Source organism: Aegilops tauschii, chromosome 2 (assembly GCF_002575655.3).
Source record: "Aegilops tauschii subsp. strangulata cultivar AL8/78 chromosome 2, Aet v6.0, whole genome shotgun sequence".
NCBI lineage: Eukaryota > Viridiplantae > Streptophyta > Magnoliopsida > Poales > Poaceae > Aegilops > Aegilops tauschii.
Window position 1 is genome coordinate 55991761 of NC_053036.3, and position 19294 is coordinate 56011054.

The following is a 19294-nucleotide window of genomic DNA, read 5'->3' on the forward strand; positions in this document are numbered from 1 at the left end:
TGGAGTAAAGCCGGTTGACTTGTTAGGTGTAGTGCGCAGACTCCAGAGGACAGCCGGCAGCTCATCGAGCCAGCAGCCGGCCGATCGCTCTAGTGGTACAACCAGTCGGGGCTTGATGCCGGAGAGGATGAGTCCATTTGCTCGCTCGACCTGGCCGTTTGACTGCGGGTGGGCAACGGACGCTAAGTCCAGTCGGGTGCCCTGCGTCGCGCAGAAACGTGCCAGTGCTCCTTTGGCGAAGTTCGTGTCGTTGTCGGTGATGATGCTGTGCGGCACGCCGTAGCGAGTAGTGATGTCAGTGATGAATGTCACGGTAGTCGGCCCGTTCAGCTTCTTAATCGGCTTTGCTTTGATCCACTTTGTGAACTTATCCACAGCGACAAGTAGATGTGTCAAGCCGCCTCGGGCTGTCTTGAAAGGGCCCACCATGTCCAGTCCCCAGACGGCAAAGGGCCAGGTGAGGGGAATGGTCTTGAGGGCAGAAGCCGGCAGGTGTTGCTTGGAGCTAAAAACTTGGCATCCTCTGTAGCTCTTGACTATCTCTTTAGCATCCTCCAAGGCAGTCGGCCAGAAGAAACCATGGCGGAAAGCCTTGGCCACAAGTGATCTTGAGGCTGCGTGGTGGCCGCATTCGCCTTGGTGGATGTCCTTGAGGATTGCCACTCCTTTTTCTGGCTCGACACAACGCTGGAAGACTCCAGTGACGCTGCGCTTCACAAGCTCTTTGTTGATTATTGCATATGCTACGGCTCGTCGTTGCACTAATCTTGCTGAGATCTCATCAGTCGGCAGCTCTCTGCTGACTAGGAACTTGAGGATGGGCTGGGCCCATGACGGAGCTGTGACTTCTTCTTCTGTTAGTGTAGCCACCATGACTCGGGCGGGTGGGTTGGGTGGCGTAGAGTTGGAGTAGGCCACCGCTTCTTGTGTTGCTGCCGTCTCCGGGCCAACTGCTGCAGTCCCCGGGCCGGGCTCTAAAGTCTCCGGGCCAGGTGCGACTACAGCAGTCCCCGGGCCAATTGTCGAAGTCCCCGTGCCGCCTGCGGGGTTTCTCCAGTCGGATCCGGCTGTATCTGGCGCAGGCGGTACGAAGATGGAGTCCGACTCTGGAGACGGCTTGATGGACGGCTTGAGGAGGCGCTGGAGGGAGACGCCAGTCGGTATGGCTTGTCGGGTGGAGCCGATCCGTGCTAGGGCATCTGCTTGGTCGTTGTCGGCCCTTGGCACGTGAAGGAACTCGCACCCTTCGAAGTATCCGCTGATCTGCTGGACGAGGAATCGATAGCTCGCCATGTTCGCGTCCTTGGCGTCCCAGTCGCCAGACGACTGCTAGACCACCAAGTCTGAGTCGCCGTAACACAGGATCCGGCGTATGCCGAGTTCTTTGGCTAGCCGGAGCCCATGTACGAGCGCCTCGTACTCGGCCACGTTGTTGGAGGCGGCGAAGTGGATCTGCACCGTGTACTTGAGCTTGTCGCCTTTGGGAGAGGTGAGGACGATGCCGGCTCCCAAGCCGGTGCGCATCTTGGACCCGTCAAAGTGCATCCGCCAATGGGTGGAGTCGGGAGCCGGCGGTAGGTACTGGGTCTCGGCCCAGTCGACGAGGAAGTCGGCCAGTGCTTGGGACTTGATGGCGGTGCGGGGTTGGTAGAAGCTCGTGTAGGGCGCCAGCGCAATGGCCCATTTAGCCACCCGGCCGGATGCATCCCGGCTGCCTGTGATCTCGGCGAGCGGGGCAGTGCACACGACTGTGATGGGGTGTTCTTGGAAGTAGGGCTTCAGTTTCTTGGCAGCGAAGTACACCCCATAGCACATCTTCTGGTAGTGCGGGTAGTTTTGCTTTGAGCTGGATAGCACTTTGCAGAGATAGTACACCGGCCTCTGGACTAGCTGGGCTCGGCCTTCTTCCGGGCGCTGGACCACAACCACAGTACTGACGACTCGGCTAGTCGCGGCGATGTAGAGGAGCATGGGCTCCTTTCCAGTCGGCGCTGCCAGGACAGGCGGAGTGGTCAGCATTGTCTTCAACTCATGGAAGGCTTGGTCGGCTTGGTCGTTCCACTCGAAGTGAGTGGACTTCTTCATGAATCGGTACAGGGGGAGAGCCTTCTCTCCTAGTCGGCTGATGAAACGATTCAGGGAGGCTAAGCAGCTGGTGAACTTCTGCACATCTCGAAGTTTGGTGGGAATCTCCATCCTCTCGATGGCCTTGATCTTGACGGGGTTGCACTTGATGCCGCGTTCGGAGACCAGGAAACCTAGCAACTGGCCGGCTGGTACTCCGAACACACACTTCTCGGGGTTGAGCTTGATTTGGAATCGGCGCAAGTTGGCGAATGTTTCTTTCAGGTCTTCCAGCAGGGTGCCGCGCTTCTCTGTCTTCACCACAATGTCATCTACATAGACGTGGGCATTTCTGCCGAGTTGTTTCAAGAGGCATTTCTGCATGCAACGCTGAAAAGTGGCACCGGCATTCCTCAAGCCGAATGTCATAGTCAGGTAGCAGAAAGCTCCAAAGGGTGTGATGAAGGCAGTCTTCAGGCGGTCAGTTGGGTCCAACTTGATCTGATGGTACCCTGAGTACGCATCCAAAAAACTCAGCAGCTCGCATCCGGCTGTGGAGTCTATCACTTGGTCAATCTGTGGCAGAGCAAACGGATCCTTTGGGCAGGCCTTGTTCAGACTGGTGTAGTCTATACACATACGCCACTTGTTATTCTTCTTCAGAACCAGAACTGGGTTGGCAAGCCACTCTGGAAAGAACACTTCCATGATAAAGCCAGCGGCAAGGAGCCGGGCTATCTCTTCTCCCACGATTCTCCGCTTCTCTTCTGACAGTCGGCGGAGGGGTTGCTTGATCGGCTTCGCATCAGCTCGGACATGTAATTTGTGCTCGGCGAAATCCTTTGGGACACCCGGCATGTCCTTTGGGGACCATGCAAAAATGTCTCGATTCTCACGGAGGAAGTCGACGAGCTCGCCTTCCTATTTACTGTCCAAGTTCGCCCCAATGACAGCGAACCTCTCCGGGTTCTCCGGGTCCAGAGGTATCTTCTTCGTCTTTTTGGCAGGCTGGAAGGAGCCCTACGCATCACAATCTTTGGGGTTGGGGGACAGGGCCAGCTGCTTGCCGGCCATAGCTACAACCCGCTCCAGCATCCTCTTCTCTTCTGTCACCACAAGGGACTCGGCCAGCCGGCTGCTGGCCATGGCACACTCGATGGACTTCTTGTAGTCGCCGGCTACTGTGATGATCCCCTTCGAGCTCGGCATCTTCATCTTCAGGTATGCGTAGTGGGGCACAGCCATGAACTTGGCCAGAGCAGGTCGGCCAAGCAGAGCATGATAGGGGCTCTCCAAATCCACCACCTCGAACCATATTGCTTCGCGGCGAAAATGATCTTTGTCTCCGAAGAGAACATCCATTTTAATCTTGCCGATTGGGGAGCAAGACAAACCGGGGACGATACCATGGAAGACGGTGCGGCTTGGCATGAGCTGCTTCGCTTTGATGTTCAGCTTCTCCATGGTATCGCGGTACAGTATGTTGATACTGCTTCCGCCATCTATCAGGACGCGGGAAATCGGGCAGCTCGCCTCTCCGTTGCGAGGGTGACATCCAAGACCATTGCATAGGAGCCAGCAGAGGGCATCACCTCTGGGTGGTCGGCCTGGCTCCAGCTGATTGGCTTCTCTGACCAGTGCATGAACTCGGGGGTGCTAGAGGCGACTGCATTAACTTCTTGATGCTGTCGGCGCCGACTGCGCTTGTCGTCGGCTTGACTGGTGAAGACGACGTAGGCGGCGTACTCTTCAGGGAATTCGTCTTGGATGGCGCCGACTGCCGGCCGAGCCGCCGGCTGCTGGGGGGCTGGAGGCGGCGGGCCGGGAGGCGGAGGCGGCAACATCCCCTTGCCCTTGGTGATTCACGTGAGCCAGTGGCATTTTCGGGTTGTGTGGTTGGACGGCTTCGCGCCGCTGTGGAACTTGCAGGGGGCGTCAAGAGCCTGCTCGTAGGAGAAAGCCGGCTGCCAAGCCGGCCTGCCACCCTTCTTCTTGGGAGTGGGCCGCTCTTCGGGCTGCTCATCTTCAACTGTGGCCACCTGCCGACTGGTGGAAGTCGGCATGGGGGCCTTGCGCTTGTGATCGTTCTGGTAGGGGCGCCGATTGCGGTCGCCAGCCGGCGTCTTGGGAGCCGGAGCAATCACCTTCCCCGAGGCATCTACTCGGAGCTCGGTCTTCGAGGAGTCGGCCGTGGCGTACTTATCCGTGATGACCAACAACTCGTCGAGGGTAGCCGGCTCGTCGCAGAGGAGTCGGTGCTTGAGGAGGGTGCCCTCTCGGCACCCGGCGGTGAAGTACTCGATGGCCTGGACCTCGTGCACCCCCTCGCAGGAGTTGCGGAGCTCGGCCCACCGCGTGAGGTAGTCGCGGGTTGACTCGTTGGGCCCTTGGACGCAGAGGGAGAGCTGGCGAGGCTTGGGAGGCTGCTTGTAGGTGCTGGTGAAGTTGCGGACGAAGACTTCTGTGAAGTCCAGCCAACTGTTGATGCTGTAGGGCTTGAGGCTGTTGAGCCATGTGCGCGCCGTGCCTTGCAGCATGAGGGGGATGTACTTCACGGCGACGCGCCGATTGCCGTTGGCTATGCTGACGGCCGTGGAGTAGTCGATGATCCAATCTTCCGACTTCACTGAGCCGTTGTACTTGGGCGTGTCTCTGGGGAGCGAGAACCCTTTGGGGAAGGGCTCGTCGCGGATGCGGGGGCCAAAGCATGGCGGGCCGACATCGTCTTCTTCTTCTAACGCCAAGGATCGAGCAAGGCGGTCGATCCGGTGGCGGGCGTCGTTCTCGCTGACTCCTTCTCGGCGGCCGAGTCGGTCGCCAAGAGTCGGGTGCGTGATAGGTGGCGGGGTGAGACGTCTTTCTCTTCGAGGCGGAGGAGGAGGCAGATTTCCTTGGTGCTCCACTGCTCGAGGGCGGCCCTCCACGTCGCGCTCGATGGTGATGCGAGTCCGGCTGCAGCTGGCAGCCGGCTCCTTGTCTTTCTTCTGGCGTGCGCCGCTCGCAGTTGGCGAGCGGGACGTTGCAGCGTGCTCCCGGCGCGGGGGATGACTATCAGCACGGGCGCCGGCTTCGTGCCGTTCTGCAGCCGCGTCGATCAGCTGCTGGATCCGTCTTGTCATGTAGGGGAGCTCATCGGCTCCCAGCCCATTGAGCTCTTCTGCGGCCGCCTGGGCGGCTCGCAAATTCTCGAGCGGGGTGGCGTAGACGGGGCGATCTGCCCCCAGCATGCTGGCGACGGCCGCGCCGCGCTTCTGGACGAAGCCGGCTCGGCTTGGGCTGCTAGGCGGCGGCGTACCGAAGGCGGCGCGGTCGACTTCGCGCTGGTGGGCTTCGGTGAGGCGTCTCATGGAGGCTATCTTCTGGCCTTCCGCGATCAGGGCGAGGCAGCGTGCCTCCAGGGTCTCGGCGTCGGCATCGGCCGGGATGGGGACGGAGAGGTCGTGCATCGCCGCTTGCAGGGCGTCGTGGGCGTTTTCGCCCGAGCTGGCGACGTGGCTGATGACCAGCACTTCGGTGATAGCGCTGCTGCCGCTGTCAGCTCGAGGGAGAGGATCGTCGAAGACCACCACGTCGGAGGGGTAGGCGTCGAGCGATGCCGTGTCGGAGTCGACAAGCATCGGGTTGGTGGAGCCGACCGACTCCATGTCTGCAGCAGGCTCACTGGAGACGTGAAGCTGGTCGAGGAGGCTGACGAGGCGGCTCTCGGGGTAGTCTGTGCCTGCGTCGGACGCAGGTTCGTCGGAGATGCGAGTCTCGCCGAGAAGATCGGCGAGGCGGCTCGCTGCGCAGGCGTCGTCGACGCCTTGCAGCGCGTCGAGGCAAACGCCATCGGGCGCAGCAGGCTGGCTGCGCTCGCGGGGGAGGAAGAGGGTTCCCGTCCAGAACAGGTCTCCGGACGACGGTGCACCTGGCCCCACGGTGGGCGCCAAATGTCGGGTGGTTGGTGCGACATATGCCAACGGGTGGCTTATCATTGTGGGTGCCAATAAGACGTCGCCGGTGCCTGGAAACGGGATGAGGCGAAGACATGCACGCCGGCGGATCTTACCCAGGTTCGGGGCTCTCCGAGGAGATAACACCCCTAGTCCTGCTCTGCGGGGTCTCCGCATGATCACTAGATCAGTAAAAGTAGCTACAATCGCTCCTAGAGCTGTTGGGTTCAAGGGAGAAGAAGAACAAGGCTAGCTCTCCCTTCTCTCTCTCTATGGTGTGTGTGCTATGCTCAGAAGCCAACCCTTTGCATGGGTGCTCCGGGGGGTTTATATAGGCCTACCCCCCGGGGGTACAAGTGTAATCCGGCTGGACTCTGGTCCCAGCCATCAGTGTCTACGCTCGCCGGCTTCTCCGCCGGTTGTTGGGGCCCGCCGACTAGTGGGTCCTGCCGGCTGCCGACCTCTTGGTCGACAGGCCGGCCCCACCGCCTAGGATCTTGTCGGCGGCTGCTTACTGTAGCCTCGCCCCTGATGACGAGGGCGTTGTTGAGGTAATCGTGGCTACAGTGGGCCGCCTCGAGGGTCCTCACTGTAGCCTTACCTCGTCTTGTCTCCTTAATGGGGCGCATGCTTCGAGGGAGGGGGTAGCCGGCTTCTGGGAGCTGGCTACGCCCTTGGCCGACTGGGGGAGGCCGGGCCGCCTCCGCGTCTCTCTCTGGCTGAAGGGGCCCGCCGCCCGTGGGCGTACTGGCGTCCGTCGTGGGCGACGTCGAGGCTAGCATGGCTATAGTGCCGAGCCATACGGGAGATGGCCGTCCCGTACGGCGTCCTGTGGCCATGCCTGCCTCGGGTTTCGGGGGTAGTGGGCCGCACTGTGGCCACACCCCGTCTTGTCGCCGTTATGTGGCGTAGCTTTGGTGGTTGCGGTCTTGGCCGGCTTCTTGGAGTCGGCGCTCCTCGAGGCCGGCTTCTGGGGAGTCGGCATCCTTTACGGCCGACCTCCTGGGGGGAGGTTGCTGAGGCTGGGCCGCCTCCCGTGAGTCGGCTTCGGGGGTAGCCGGCCAGGGGAGGTGGTCCAATGCTTGGAGTGCTTGGAGGCCCAAAGGCCTGATAATTTTTCAGAAGAGCCAGGGGCAGTCGGTTAGGCTACCCGTGGCCATTTACTCCGACAGATGCGGCCGGTAGCGAGATGGACTCCATCTTGGCTAACGGGACATGGGAAATCACTGATCGTCCTTATGGTTGTCAACCATTAGGATGCAAGTGGGTATTCAAGAAGAAGCTTAGGCCCGATGGTACTGTTGAGAAGTACAAGGCTAGGCTTGTGGCCAACGGTTATACCCAAAAGGAAGAAGAGGATTTCTTCGACACTTACTCACCTGTGGCTAGGCTGACAACCATTCGAGTGTTACTCGCTTTGGCTGCCTCGCATGGTCTTCCCATTCATCAGATGGACGTTAAGACGGCTTTCCTTAACGGAGAGCTAGACGAGGAAATTTACATGCAACAGCCGGATGGCTTTGTAGTAAATGGTCAGGAAAGAAAGGTGTGCAAGCTAGTGAAATCTTTGTATGGCCTGAAACAAGCGCCTAAGCAATGGCATGAGAAGTTCAACACTACTCTGACATCTGCTGGCTTTGTTGTGAGCAAAGCTGACAAATGTGTATACTATCGCTATGGTGGGGGCGAAGGAGTTATACTGTGTTTGTATGTCGATGACATACTGATATTTGGGACCCATCTCAAAGTCATTGAGGAGGTCAAGGCTTTACTATCTCACAACTTTGAGATGAAAGACCTGGGCGTGGCTGATGTTATCTTGAACATCAAGCTACTGAGAAATTATGAGGCTGGAATTACACTTTTGCAATCCCACTATGTTGAGAAGATTTTGAGTCGTTTTGGATATTCAGACTGCAAACCTTCTGCAACACCATATGATCCTAGCGTGCGGATTTGAAAGTTCGAAGGCACGGCTGTAGATCAATTGAGATATTCTCAAGTGGTTGGTTCACTGATGTACCTAGCATGTGCTACTCGTCCTAACATCTCATTTGCTGTGTGCAAACTAAGCCGGTTTGTTTCCAATCCGGGAGATGTGCATTGGCATGCTGTTGAGCGAGTGATGCGTTATTTGCAAGGTACTGCGAACTATGGAATTCACTATTCTGGGTACCCGACGGTACTTGAGGGGTATAGTGATTCAAATTGGATATCTGATGCTGATGAGATGAAAGCCACAAGTGGACATGTCTTCACACTTGGTGGTGGTGATGTTTCCTGGAAGTCTTGCAAGCAGATGATCTTAACCAGATCGACTATGGAAGCAGAACTCACAGCATTAGACACATCATGCATCGAAGCAGAATGGCTTCGAGTGCTTTTGATGGATGTGCCGGTGGTTGATAAACCAGTGCCGGCTGTCCTTATGAACTGTGACAATCAAATGGTGATTGTCAAGGCTAAGAGATTCAAAGGACAACATGAAATCCGCAAAGCACATAAGAAGAAGATTGAAATCTGTCAGAAAATCAAGAAACTCCGGAGTGATAGCGTTGGATTATATCCAGACGGCTAAGAATATGGCAGACCCTTTTACAAAAGGGCTATCACGGATTGTGGTAGAAAATGCATCGAGGGAGATGGGTATGAGACCCACGTAAGTTTCCATGGGGGTCCCGTGAATTAGGACCTGGGAAAACAATCCAGCGGTCAACTGAGGAGAGTATCCTTTATAAACCAACTTCGTTGGAGATGCAGTAATACTCTCAATTCTGTAAGGCAGGCTGACCTTTGTCTTAATGTGTTCCAAAGCTTGTGGAAGCAAGATGCTAACCTACAGAGCATTCTTTGGAGGAACACACCTATGTGAGCCCGACTGTTGGTCGCAGTCTATGAGATTGGGTAATCTCTAGTAAGCTCATGAGAAGGTACGGAGTATGACTAATAAGCTCCACTCGTGGGGTTTAGCCTTCGGCAGCCACGTATCAGCTGACAATAGGCGAAACTTCTGCACGCCAAACTGACAATTCAAGGCATAGTCCATTGTTCAGTTGTGAAGAAGTCTAATCCTGTTGCTCTAGGTGGAAGTTCAACTTAACAGTCTCCACTGAAATTTTTGATATATCAAACATTGTTTGGAACAGTTGACAAGCTTATGTGCCTCGAGATCTGGTGGGCGATTGTTGAATCATAGATTGGCTTTAGGCCCATATGAACAATGATTCCTGGTTAATCTTGAGGCCCATGTATGAGATGGCAGGTGGTGGGAAGTTTAGTCCCACCTTGCTAGTTGAGGAGAGTTGAGACCCCTTTATAAGGGCTGCTCTACCACTTGCCATTGGGAGCTTGCGAAGAGGAGTGGTACACGCGCGCTCCTCCTTTATAAGGGTTGCGGGAATGAGCCGAGCCGAAGCTTATTTTTGCCGCTCAGGGATTAATTAACGAGTCGCTAACAGGTGGGTCACTGTCCGAGACGTTGGACTGTGGGCTGACTTGCGTTGCCGGGATTCGTCGACTCCGTTCGTGGGTGTGCGACCCTTCTCGGGAGTGTGACGACTCGGTCGTGGGCCTCCGTCCAGGCCCACGACTTCCTGCCCGACGACCTATATAAGAAGGCTCTGCCCAGTGGAGTGACCTAGTTCGGTTCACTCACTCCCTCTCGCGTGACCTAGCCGTCATCTACTGTTCCTCACTCTGTGCTGCCTCCGGCGACCCCATCCCGACGTCCGTGTGCACGGCTGGTCGGGAGAGCGGGTGCCTCCGGAACCTTGTCGTTCGAGATCTTGCCCGGGAGAACGGCAATAAGGTTTTTGGGGAGCGTCTCGACGCGACTGCTCCCGATCCGTCCCCAACTCCGTTCGCCTCTGCTTCCATTACTTCCCCTGCATCGACACCATGGCCGACGATGCTGCCGCCAAGAAGAAGGCCACGGACTACGCCGAGGCTGCTGCTGCCGCCGCCGCGTTGGCCTGGCCAACCGGTGGGTATGATCTGTTCATCCCTCGTTTACTCATACTTGTACTAGCCGTATATGTGCTGCTCATAGATGGTTCGCTTCTATATTCTGTACGTGCTAGTATGCTTAGGTATCGCTATGAGATGCATACCTTTTATGCTATGCTTACTGTATACTCGTGGATTAGTCTAATCAGGAAAGTGCTAATATTTCCAACACTTAGTAGTTTCTAATGTCAGTATTACGCAGTACCACACAGTAGGATAGTGCAGAATATGGCTTATCTTTCATCTTGATATAGGGAAATTTGGTCCAGTTCTTCATTGTCTTGGTGATGCCCAACCATAGAACCAGAGAGCCTTGTTATAGCAGATATCATTTCAAAGTTTGCATAAAGAACACATAATTGCAGCATGAAAGACACTGTTGAATTTGTGAGAATTGCCACATGACTGCACTTCAGTAACACTCATAAAATTAGTCCCAAACGGAAGACCAGTAATATGGTTGACTTCCCTCCTACAGCCAAATAACACTCGTTGCACACATTCAGGCTTTGAGCAGAAAGTGCAGGATAATTATCATATACTACTATCATCTCGTGGCCTGGTATAATTCCATGTATGCACTGCACTCACATGTAACTGCATGTACGAGCATACTACGAACCTGGGATTTGGCCCGAATCAGCAATCCAAGCGTTTAGCCACTCATTTTATTAACAAGCCAGGGGACAGGTGAACACTTTGGTCACAGTAGAAGGGTCAATATGCAGGAACAGTGACCGACTTATCATTATTGAACATAGTATATGAAGAGAAAGTATTTCCCAAGAGCCAGACACTAATTAGACAGTTAGGTGATGTGATGCGAGGAAAGTATTCAAATATGGCTAGCGCATCCTTTTGAGGAACACTTACAGGATTAGAATGGCAAATATCTAGTTACAATCTTTAGATGGGCATTTTTCAGAGTGCCATCTTTGGCTCGTTGCAGTCTCGGAAATTCAAATTGCCGATAGTAGTGTTAGAAAAACTTTATGTTAGGCTTATCTCTTAATTGGGAGTGGCAAGTTAAAAAGAACCCTCTCTTGCTGTAAAACGATGGTAATGAAGTACCCCTCTTTCATGTCAAGTTTCTGTACTGTTTTTCTTTTCTCTAGCTATATCTAATATATAATCCAGTAGGCGTTTGGACTGAACAGCTTCAGTTCTTTGACAGATTTGAAGGACCAAGAACTTTCTCCAGCTGCTTGTATATTGTTGTGCTAGGTGATTCTGGAGACCATTTTGCTGAGAAGAGAGCTTCCCCAGATATTCTGCATTTCTCAGCAGGCAGCTCGGCAGCCGGCAGTTTCTTGTGTATTGTTGAGTGTCAGAACTTTGGGTCTGTATCGAGCTCATCAGCTTGGTCCCGGTCCCAACTATACAGAAATAGTTGAGCACAACACTGTCATATTCTGCATGGGAGATGAACGTATCTGTAAATCTTATTGTCATGTAGATTTGCAATTTGTAAATACCTTCATCAGCGAGTAATAAGATTTACAAATACCTTAGATGGCTTAGTTGCTGAACCACTGCAACTAAGCCAGATGTGCTGACAGCTAAAATATGTCGGTGGCTGCTATACCACCATGATGTACTATTTTAATTACATTTTCGTTTCAGAGCACTGAACATCAAGCGACGATCAAACAAGATGCTCAAGTAGTTTGCAGTTTCCAGTTTGATTGGTGCCTGGAACTGAAACTGAATTCGGTTTTGCTCTTTGATCGGTGCCTGAAAGTGAATTCGCCCAGGGCAGTTCCAAGTTTCAAGTGATTATGTATGCGCAAGCGAGGCCTTGGTGGAGCCTTGAAGCACAATTCCGACTTGTTCCTGCGTACTTCCACTATAAAGAAATATAAGAGCGTTTAGATCATTAAAGTATAATTTGAGTTTGCTTCCAAATTGCAAAACTCTGCCCGCGATTCGAGAAGCTGTTAATACTGCAATCTCTGAGTCTGCAAACTGCTTGGTCAGTGCTGGCGCATCCCGACTCGTGCTGGGATTGCATGCTACTATCTCCGTCCCACAGTATAAGAAACTTTTTTACGCTTACGGGATTCATCACCGTCAGTGGAGCCCAGCACAATTTCTATCGATGGAAAGAAAAGCTAAAAGGGAAGGGGAAAGAGGCCGGCCGCCATCAAGCCCCCAAATTTTATTTAGATTGGTACGTACGTCAGTGGAGCTCAAATCAAATCTTCACACACAGTGAACGAGCAACAAAAAGAAAGGCTAAAAGAGGCAAAAGCCGCCATGATGTTTATGGATCTCAAACCAGACCAAATCTCGACAGTCCACACCATCTGCGACCGGCCGGGCCGGGTCCCGTACGTACGTGTCGTCGGGCGGCGAGTGCGGTGCGAGCCGAATAAATCGGCACGGCGGAACGGGTCGTCCGTCTCGCCCGGCCGCTTTCTAGAACGATACGAAACTGCTTTGCATACGATGCTTTTCTCGTCCGAGCAGTACGATCAGAGAGCAAATCATCTGTAAATGTTATGGCCCACAAACTGAACATTTATAATTATCTCTAGTCGTCGTACGCATAGCAAGGTTCAGAACGATATACTGGAACGGCACGACTGAGACCGACAGCTCTGCGTGCGTACCATTTTCAGCACCAAAACGTACGGACGAGAAGCCGGGGCGGGTCCCCGTCTGCCCACAGTAGTCGTCGTCCGACTGCGTACACGTAGCTCCAGCCCAGAGTACAGACGGCGACATGCACGCTGATCGATTATCGGTGGGTGCTGTACGTTAGCCCGACAGTTTTTTTGGCTGGGTGCATAGATGGATAGATCGAGCGGCGAAAAGTAGAAAATTACATGTACGTACATTAGATAGACACCGGGCAAAAGATGAAGTAGCCGTAATTAATCTGCAATCTACGGTCCTGACTGGACTACTACTCATGGTTAATGATGCATGGAGAACATGGAGCTGAGTGATCGGCTGGAGCTACAGCAGCTGGCTGCTCTCGTACATGACGCTCCACGAGTCCAGCGTCGGGTAGCACGGCTGCTGCTGCTGTTGGTGGTGGCGATGGAGCTCCGCCGCGTCCACGTCAGCCGGCATCCGCGGCGCGCCGTCGAACGGGTGGCATTCCAGCAGCGCCGCGGCGGAGGACGCGTCGAACGAGGCGTGCAGGACGCTGCCGTCGTCGGTGCCCGGCTCGGCCTGGACGCCGGTGACGTGCTGCACCATGAGCCGGAAGTTGGCCGGGTCGGTGCTGATGTACGTGGTCGGGGCGCGCTTCGACGCCCGCGCACGCCGCTTCCCGGCGCGCCCCGCGCCCGCCGCGTTCGGCCCCAGGCCCGCCCGCCTCTTGTTCGCCGCGGCGCTGGCGCCCACGGGGGTGCATGGCGGCCGCGGCGCCGCGTCTGACGCGACCAGCACGGAGTCACACGCGAGTGACCCCGTCGCCGGCGCGACCGTGGAGGCGAACCAGCTGCTGCCATCGCCCGCGCTGCAGGGGAAGTCCGCGAGGAGCGACGACGAGGAGAGCGCGGAGGCGGAGGCGGAGTTGGAGGGTGAGGATGCGGCCGGCGAGTAGTCGTACTCGTACTCGGGCATGGCGGAGAAGTTGAGCGCGCGCGCGAGGGCGGCGTCGGTGTAGTAGGCCGGGCCGAGCGATGAGGAGGACGAGAGGAACGACGCCGCCGCCGGCGGCGGTGCCAGGCACGACATGGCGTCCATGAGGATGACGTGGAGCACGTTCGAAGTTTGAACGCCGGCGTGCGCGCAGTGCAGGTGCGGCTAGTGCGAGTGCAGTACAGGAGGAGGAAGAGGCTCTGCGGTGCGTTTGGGAAGGGAAGCTGGGAAGGTGGGGTGTTGGGGGAGTGGGAATGGGGGAGCGAGGTAGGTGTATATAGGCGGAGACGGACGGGGGTGGTGGACGCGGGGGTCCCGCGGGAAAACGCGTGGGCGCATCGGCATCGGCATCGGCGGTGTCGGCGTGCGCGGGGGATGGCGGGGCCGCGCGCGCGGCCTCGGCATGTCCCGGTGTCGGACTCCACCGCCACCCGCGGGGCCCTCCGTCCCTGCACCACATCGAGCTGGAGTCAACCCAACCCAAACCCGTCTACGCACACAGGGCAGGACCATGTGGCGCGCGCGCTCCCAGCGCCGCGAGCCGGCACGCGCCGTGCGTGCGAGCCCGGACGGGCGCCCGGCGGTGGCACGCACGCACGCACGTTCGCCGCGCAGCGCAGCGCAGGGCCCAACATCTCAGGCGCGCGGCGTACAGACGGGGCGACCGACCGGCGCGGGCTAGTGGCGCGCACGTTCGGCGCGGAGGCGGAGCAAGGCCAACGGCCGCAAAGCATGCAGCTGGCTCCCCATGCCGCGCTTTTCGCTAACCCCGTACGGACGGACGTACGTCGCGCCGTGCGTTCGAGCAGTCACCACCGGCGAGCGAGCGAGCTACCTGGGTTCGCACACCGAATGATGGGCTTGACGGTGCGATGCACGCGGTGGCCCGCCATGGGCATGCCTCCGCTGACTGACTGCTGCCACCAACCCGTCCCGTCCCGGCCGTACAGGAGACGGGTCGAGCTCGTCCCCCTCGTGTACGGCACGGGCAGCCGCTCCTGAGATTCCGACGGGCTGTCGGTCGGACTGATGCGCACATACACACTCTATCACGAACTTTTCAACAGATTTCAGTAAATAAATTATACAGTGCTACTGTGTGTAATGCGAGATTGCTAGTAGATTAATGCGCGCACGAACAAGCTAGCGTGATTAGCGGGGGTCTGCCCAGCCCTCCCAATCAGACCGGCACCAACAAAAGTGGAAAGACAACCAAGTTATTACTACTCCCGGATATCCATCCGTTTCATCCGTGTGCGGTCAATCAGTCGAGCAGCTCGCGGGAACGGCGCGCTCGGGGCGGTGCGGGTGGGCTCGCCGTCGCTCTCACCAAAGATCTCACCGCCAGAATTAGCTGAGGCACCGAGCCTGAAAATGGACGGGGAACAGAGCGCAGGATCCCATCGGCCTGTCCCGTCCATCTAATCTGCTCACTGTGATGCTATCAGCAGCACACGCCAAGCACTCAAGCCAACATCAGGTGATTAATTAACCAGCACTGCTCTTTAATTAGTGGTTTCAGCGGTGGCTGCCGTCACCGGTGCATTCTGATTAGTGGTTTTGTTTAGTCGGTGGAAAATCTAGAAGAGATCGCCGTCGGCTCGTCGCGAGGTGGCTGCTTTTCAGGCCCGGATTTGTGATTTATCTCCTCTGTGTTTTATTCCTCTGCTCTAGTGGAGATTCTGCTTCGGTCGCAAGTGATCCTGATTTGTTTTCCTTCACCGCCAGGGAATGGAATTACGAATATCTTTTTATCGCCCATGATGGACCGAAAATGACCGGCGAACGATCGCGATTAGTGCTTGCAAGATCGATCTCCTCGAGATTTATTCCTTGTTTTTGTTCAGACAACGGACGACACACTTTCTTACCGTCGCCGTCCCTGCGGGCCCTTTTCACCGACGAGGTAAGAACATATTCTTTTATTAGTAGTGCTGATTTGTACATGATCGTCGTAGTATTATAGTATGTTCTTGCGGTCACGGAAGCATGTGCGCGGATCGTAGGCGACAATCAGGTGATGTCGTGATCCGGCCTCGACGACGACGAGGACGGACGTACCCTCCGCTGACCTCGAGCACAGGTCCGTCCAAATGCGTATTCCAAACACGACCAACCGCACGGCATGCGGATCTTCCACGCCGTCTGCTCCGGTGGCCACCGCTGCGATCCATCGCTCCGGCGGCACGGCGTCGGTCAAAAAGCGCATTTTCCCTCCGACAGACAAGCCCATCGTTTCCCCTGCGAACCATCATCGTGCGGATTTTCCAGTGGTCTGAGCTCACTGTAAAATTTCCCGGTGGCCTTTTTTCTTTTCGAAACGGATTTTCCCAATGGTCTGATGAGGTCTCTGTCGTGTAGACCAGGCGTTGGACACACGGGCGGTTTCTGAATACGCCACACAGACACAGGGAGCAGCACGAGAGCACGCAGCGATCCGGCGACCCGATCACAGTATTATGCTCCTACCACCAGATCGATCGCCACGCGAAAGCCGAGCAAGGTTGACGGATTCGGCCGGTTTGTCAGCGCTGAAAAATACAGGAGCAAGCAGCTGCCCAGGCCGACCCAACCACCCCAATTAAAACTCCAACCGCATCGCTATTCGCTACACACTAGTCAGCACAGCACAGCACAGCAGGGTTATGCAAATCGAACGCAAGCTCACTGACCGACTGACTGTACCGATCGATTAAACTAGTACGTGCAGTCCCAGTAGCAGCGACCGAGACGACGACATGCACATATGATACTACTGTATGGTATGCAGTGGCAGCGGCAATTCGGCATGGGTTTTAGTTTAATCGGGACGAGACGACATCCCATGAGGCATTCCCTCGTAGTAATCGATTGCCCGCGAGCGACGACTTCCCGTGACGCCCATGGGGTCCAGCAGCCACTCGATTGCCTCCACTAACGCTCGTGCTTTTGGTTACTCCATCTACGGGCAGTAATAATCTATGGATTATGTATGGATGGATCATGGATTTGATGGATAGGTGGATCTTTGAACTGTTCTTGCCTGGCTAGGTCAGGGTCCACTGGAAATTTGAAAAGCGGTTGAAAGTTTATGCCTGTTCATTCAAATGATCTTTCTTTTAGCTTTACGGGAAGTGGTCTTTCTAAAACCCAGTCATGCACCCGGGACGCAGTCTGCATAATAAAGCAGCACTTGGATTGTGTAGCCGATCACGTAGACAGTCACAGCACTTTTCACATAGAGGAAAAAGTAGTAGATTCAATTATGCTAATGCACACAATAACAATTTCGTTTCTGACGTTTCAACCGTTTTGGCAGCATCTACGTACTCCAGCTGAGAATGTACGTACGCCTTCAGGTCAGTCCTGCTGACCACGCAGACGCAGCCGCAAGAAATATATATATATATATATATATATATATATATATATATATATATATATATATAGACACACAAGCCTAGTAGGTGGCAATTTGTTTGGCATGCTAACCTATTTATGACGGCATGACGATCTCACCTCGCCGTAAGCAGCCACCGTGCATTGTTTAACACTTCCAGACTCATGACACACCAGATCAACTCCATTATATACAATAATAGAACTCTTCATGTGATACTACGCCGTTTGACTTATCTCACCTGCTCCTCTCATCCACTAGCATAGCATCGGTCGTACACCACGACCCCGGAATAGATATACGAACCGGTCTGGCTATGGTCCAACGACAGCGACACAGTTGGGCTGAGATTAGCTCAGCGGGTGTTAATCAAGTGGAGATTTTTTTATCTGCTCATGGAATAGATTAATGAGCTGCATGCACTGCACCATGGTGATCAGCTTGGACCGTCTCCTTGTCGCTTACAGTAACTCCCTTTGACATCACGGGGAACAACATCCCCATCGATCCCAGCCCCGGCCTAGCCAGATCAATGCTCGCTCGCTGGGTACGTAGGGTACGCCCCAGAGCTCAAGTTTTCATGGACGCGACTGTCTATGTTCAGTGTTCAAATTTCAAACCCCCTCCTGTCTGTATATTCCTTCTGTCTGAGCTAGTGTTCAAATTTCAAACTGTGATGCAAAGGCGCCGCGACTAAATTATGCGCACGATTTTTTCTTCCTTTGGCCATGATAAACTATGCAGGCGACAGGGCAAAGCAGGTGACTGCATCATGGTGAGTGCAATGCAATACTACTACTGGGTATTTGTGAGAGTATATTGACATGGGTTTTGACTTTGGCCATGGGGCTGGTTGTCGTACCTCGTGGAGGGGCCTGCCTGCTGCGGGTGCGCCCGTCAGGAATCTGTTGGCAGCAGTAGCTGGACGTGCTTGTTGGTTTCCCGGAGGTCAGATGCGTGCCGATGATTCCTCCCATAATTTTACTGCCTGTTCCATTAGAATAGTCGCGAGCATAGCTAAGGACCAAAACGGTGGGAGCGATCGAGGGCGAGGCTTGGTTGCTTTTGTGCTTGCGTGTGCTGTCAGTCTGTCAGCGTCAAGTGTCAACGGGTTGAACGTTTCAGCCTACCCCATCTGACGGATACTGTGTGCCACGCCATCCCCAAAGAGATAAGATTGCACTGCACAACATTTGTGCCGAGTTTTTATTCTGCTAGAAAAACATAACAGATACTCCGCCAAACGGGCCGGCACTGCACAACACGACCCGCAGGGGCACGTTTACTAAACGGGCTTTGCTGTGCCCGTCCGCGTGCTGCACGCTCTGGGCCAGTCACAACACATTTAGTAAACGGGCCAGCCTGTGCCATGTTTAGCACGTTGGGCCGCATGATTTTTAGCCTGCTCGGCTGTGTTTTAGGCTATTGCCTATTTTTAGGTCATATATAAAAATTCAAAAAATATATATAAAAAATAACGGCCGTGTTATGTCGGCTCGCATGACCAGCCTCCCGGCCCAGACACGGCCCCTGCCGTGCTGCGTGCCGAGCACGGCTCGTTTAGCCCAAGTCGTGGCATGCATGTGTGCTATCGGGCCGGCCCCGCTGGCACCACTTGTTTGGCCAACTCTGGATAGGAGCATTTCCAACAAGAACCCTCAGAACCCCCACAAACATCAACTTGTCCGGATGCTGCAATCCATCCAACACGGCCTGTACGACGCCATTTCACAACCCTCTCAATGACAGGTTGTTGTTTTTCATTGAATACTTCTGGCCCGCGTTATGACTCCTCCTCAAGAAGAGAAGTCATGTCTCGGGCAACTTAGTTCTCCTCCTAGTGGTGTATTCTTCTTTTGTCATAGTCGTCCTCTACTGCTCGGTCGATGTCCGATTGGTCAAAGTCTTCCTCGTTGGCAACTCCATCCACCCCGACTATGCTCTTTTTGCCTCTCCTCACGATAACATCTCGGCTTGTCGGGCCAGTTATGTAGAAGCATTGTGCCATGTCCTTAGCGAATACCCAAGGATCATACTGGGCGGCAGTGGCGGAGCTTCATGGGGGCTAACCTGGGCCATCCCCCCCACCCCACCCAGCTCACAAAACAAGCCTATATTCCTTTGTATTAGACATATGTTTCGCTCAAAATCAGCTGAAAACAATTATATTTGGCCCCTCATGCCCACCCCCCCCCCCCCCGGATTTTGGCTCAAGCTCTGCCATCGTTGGGCAATGATTCTTTTCAAATCCGTTGCACCAGCAGGTTATGCTTCGGGCATAGACATTGTAGTGAAACCACATTCTTCCTTGTGGACACTC

General features: G+C 54.9%; 1 protein-coding gene across 1 annotated transcript; it reads right to left on the minus strand.

The window, feature by feature from the left end:
* Positions 1 to 12713: 12713 nt before the first annotated feature.
* Positions 12714 to 13857, minus strand: LOC109770201 (uncharacterized). The gene has a single exon (XM_020328913.4). It carries the CDS (start codon positions 13698 to 13700, stop codon positions 12963 to 12965), a length of 738 nt encoding a protein of 245 aa, XP_020184502.1. The 5' UTR covers positions 13701 to 13857; the 3' UTR covers positions 12714 to 12962.
* Between the last annotated feature and the right edge of the window lie 5437 nt (positions 13858 to 19294).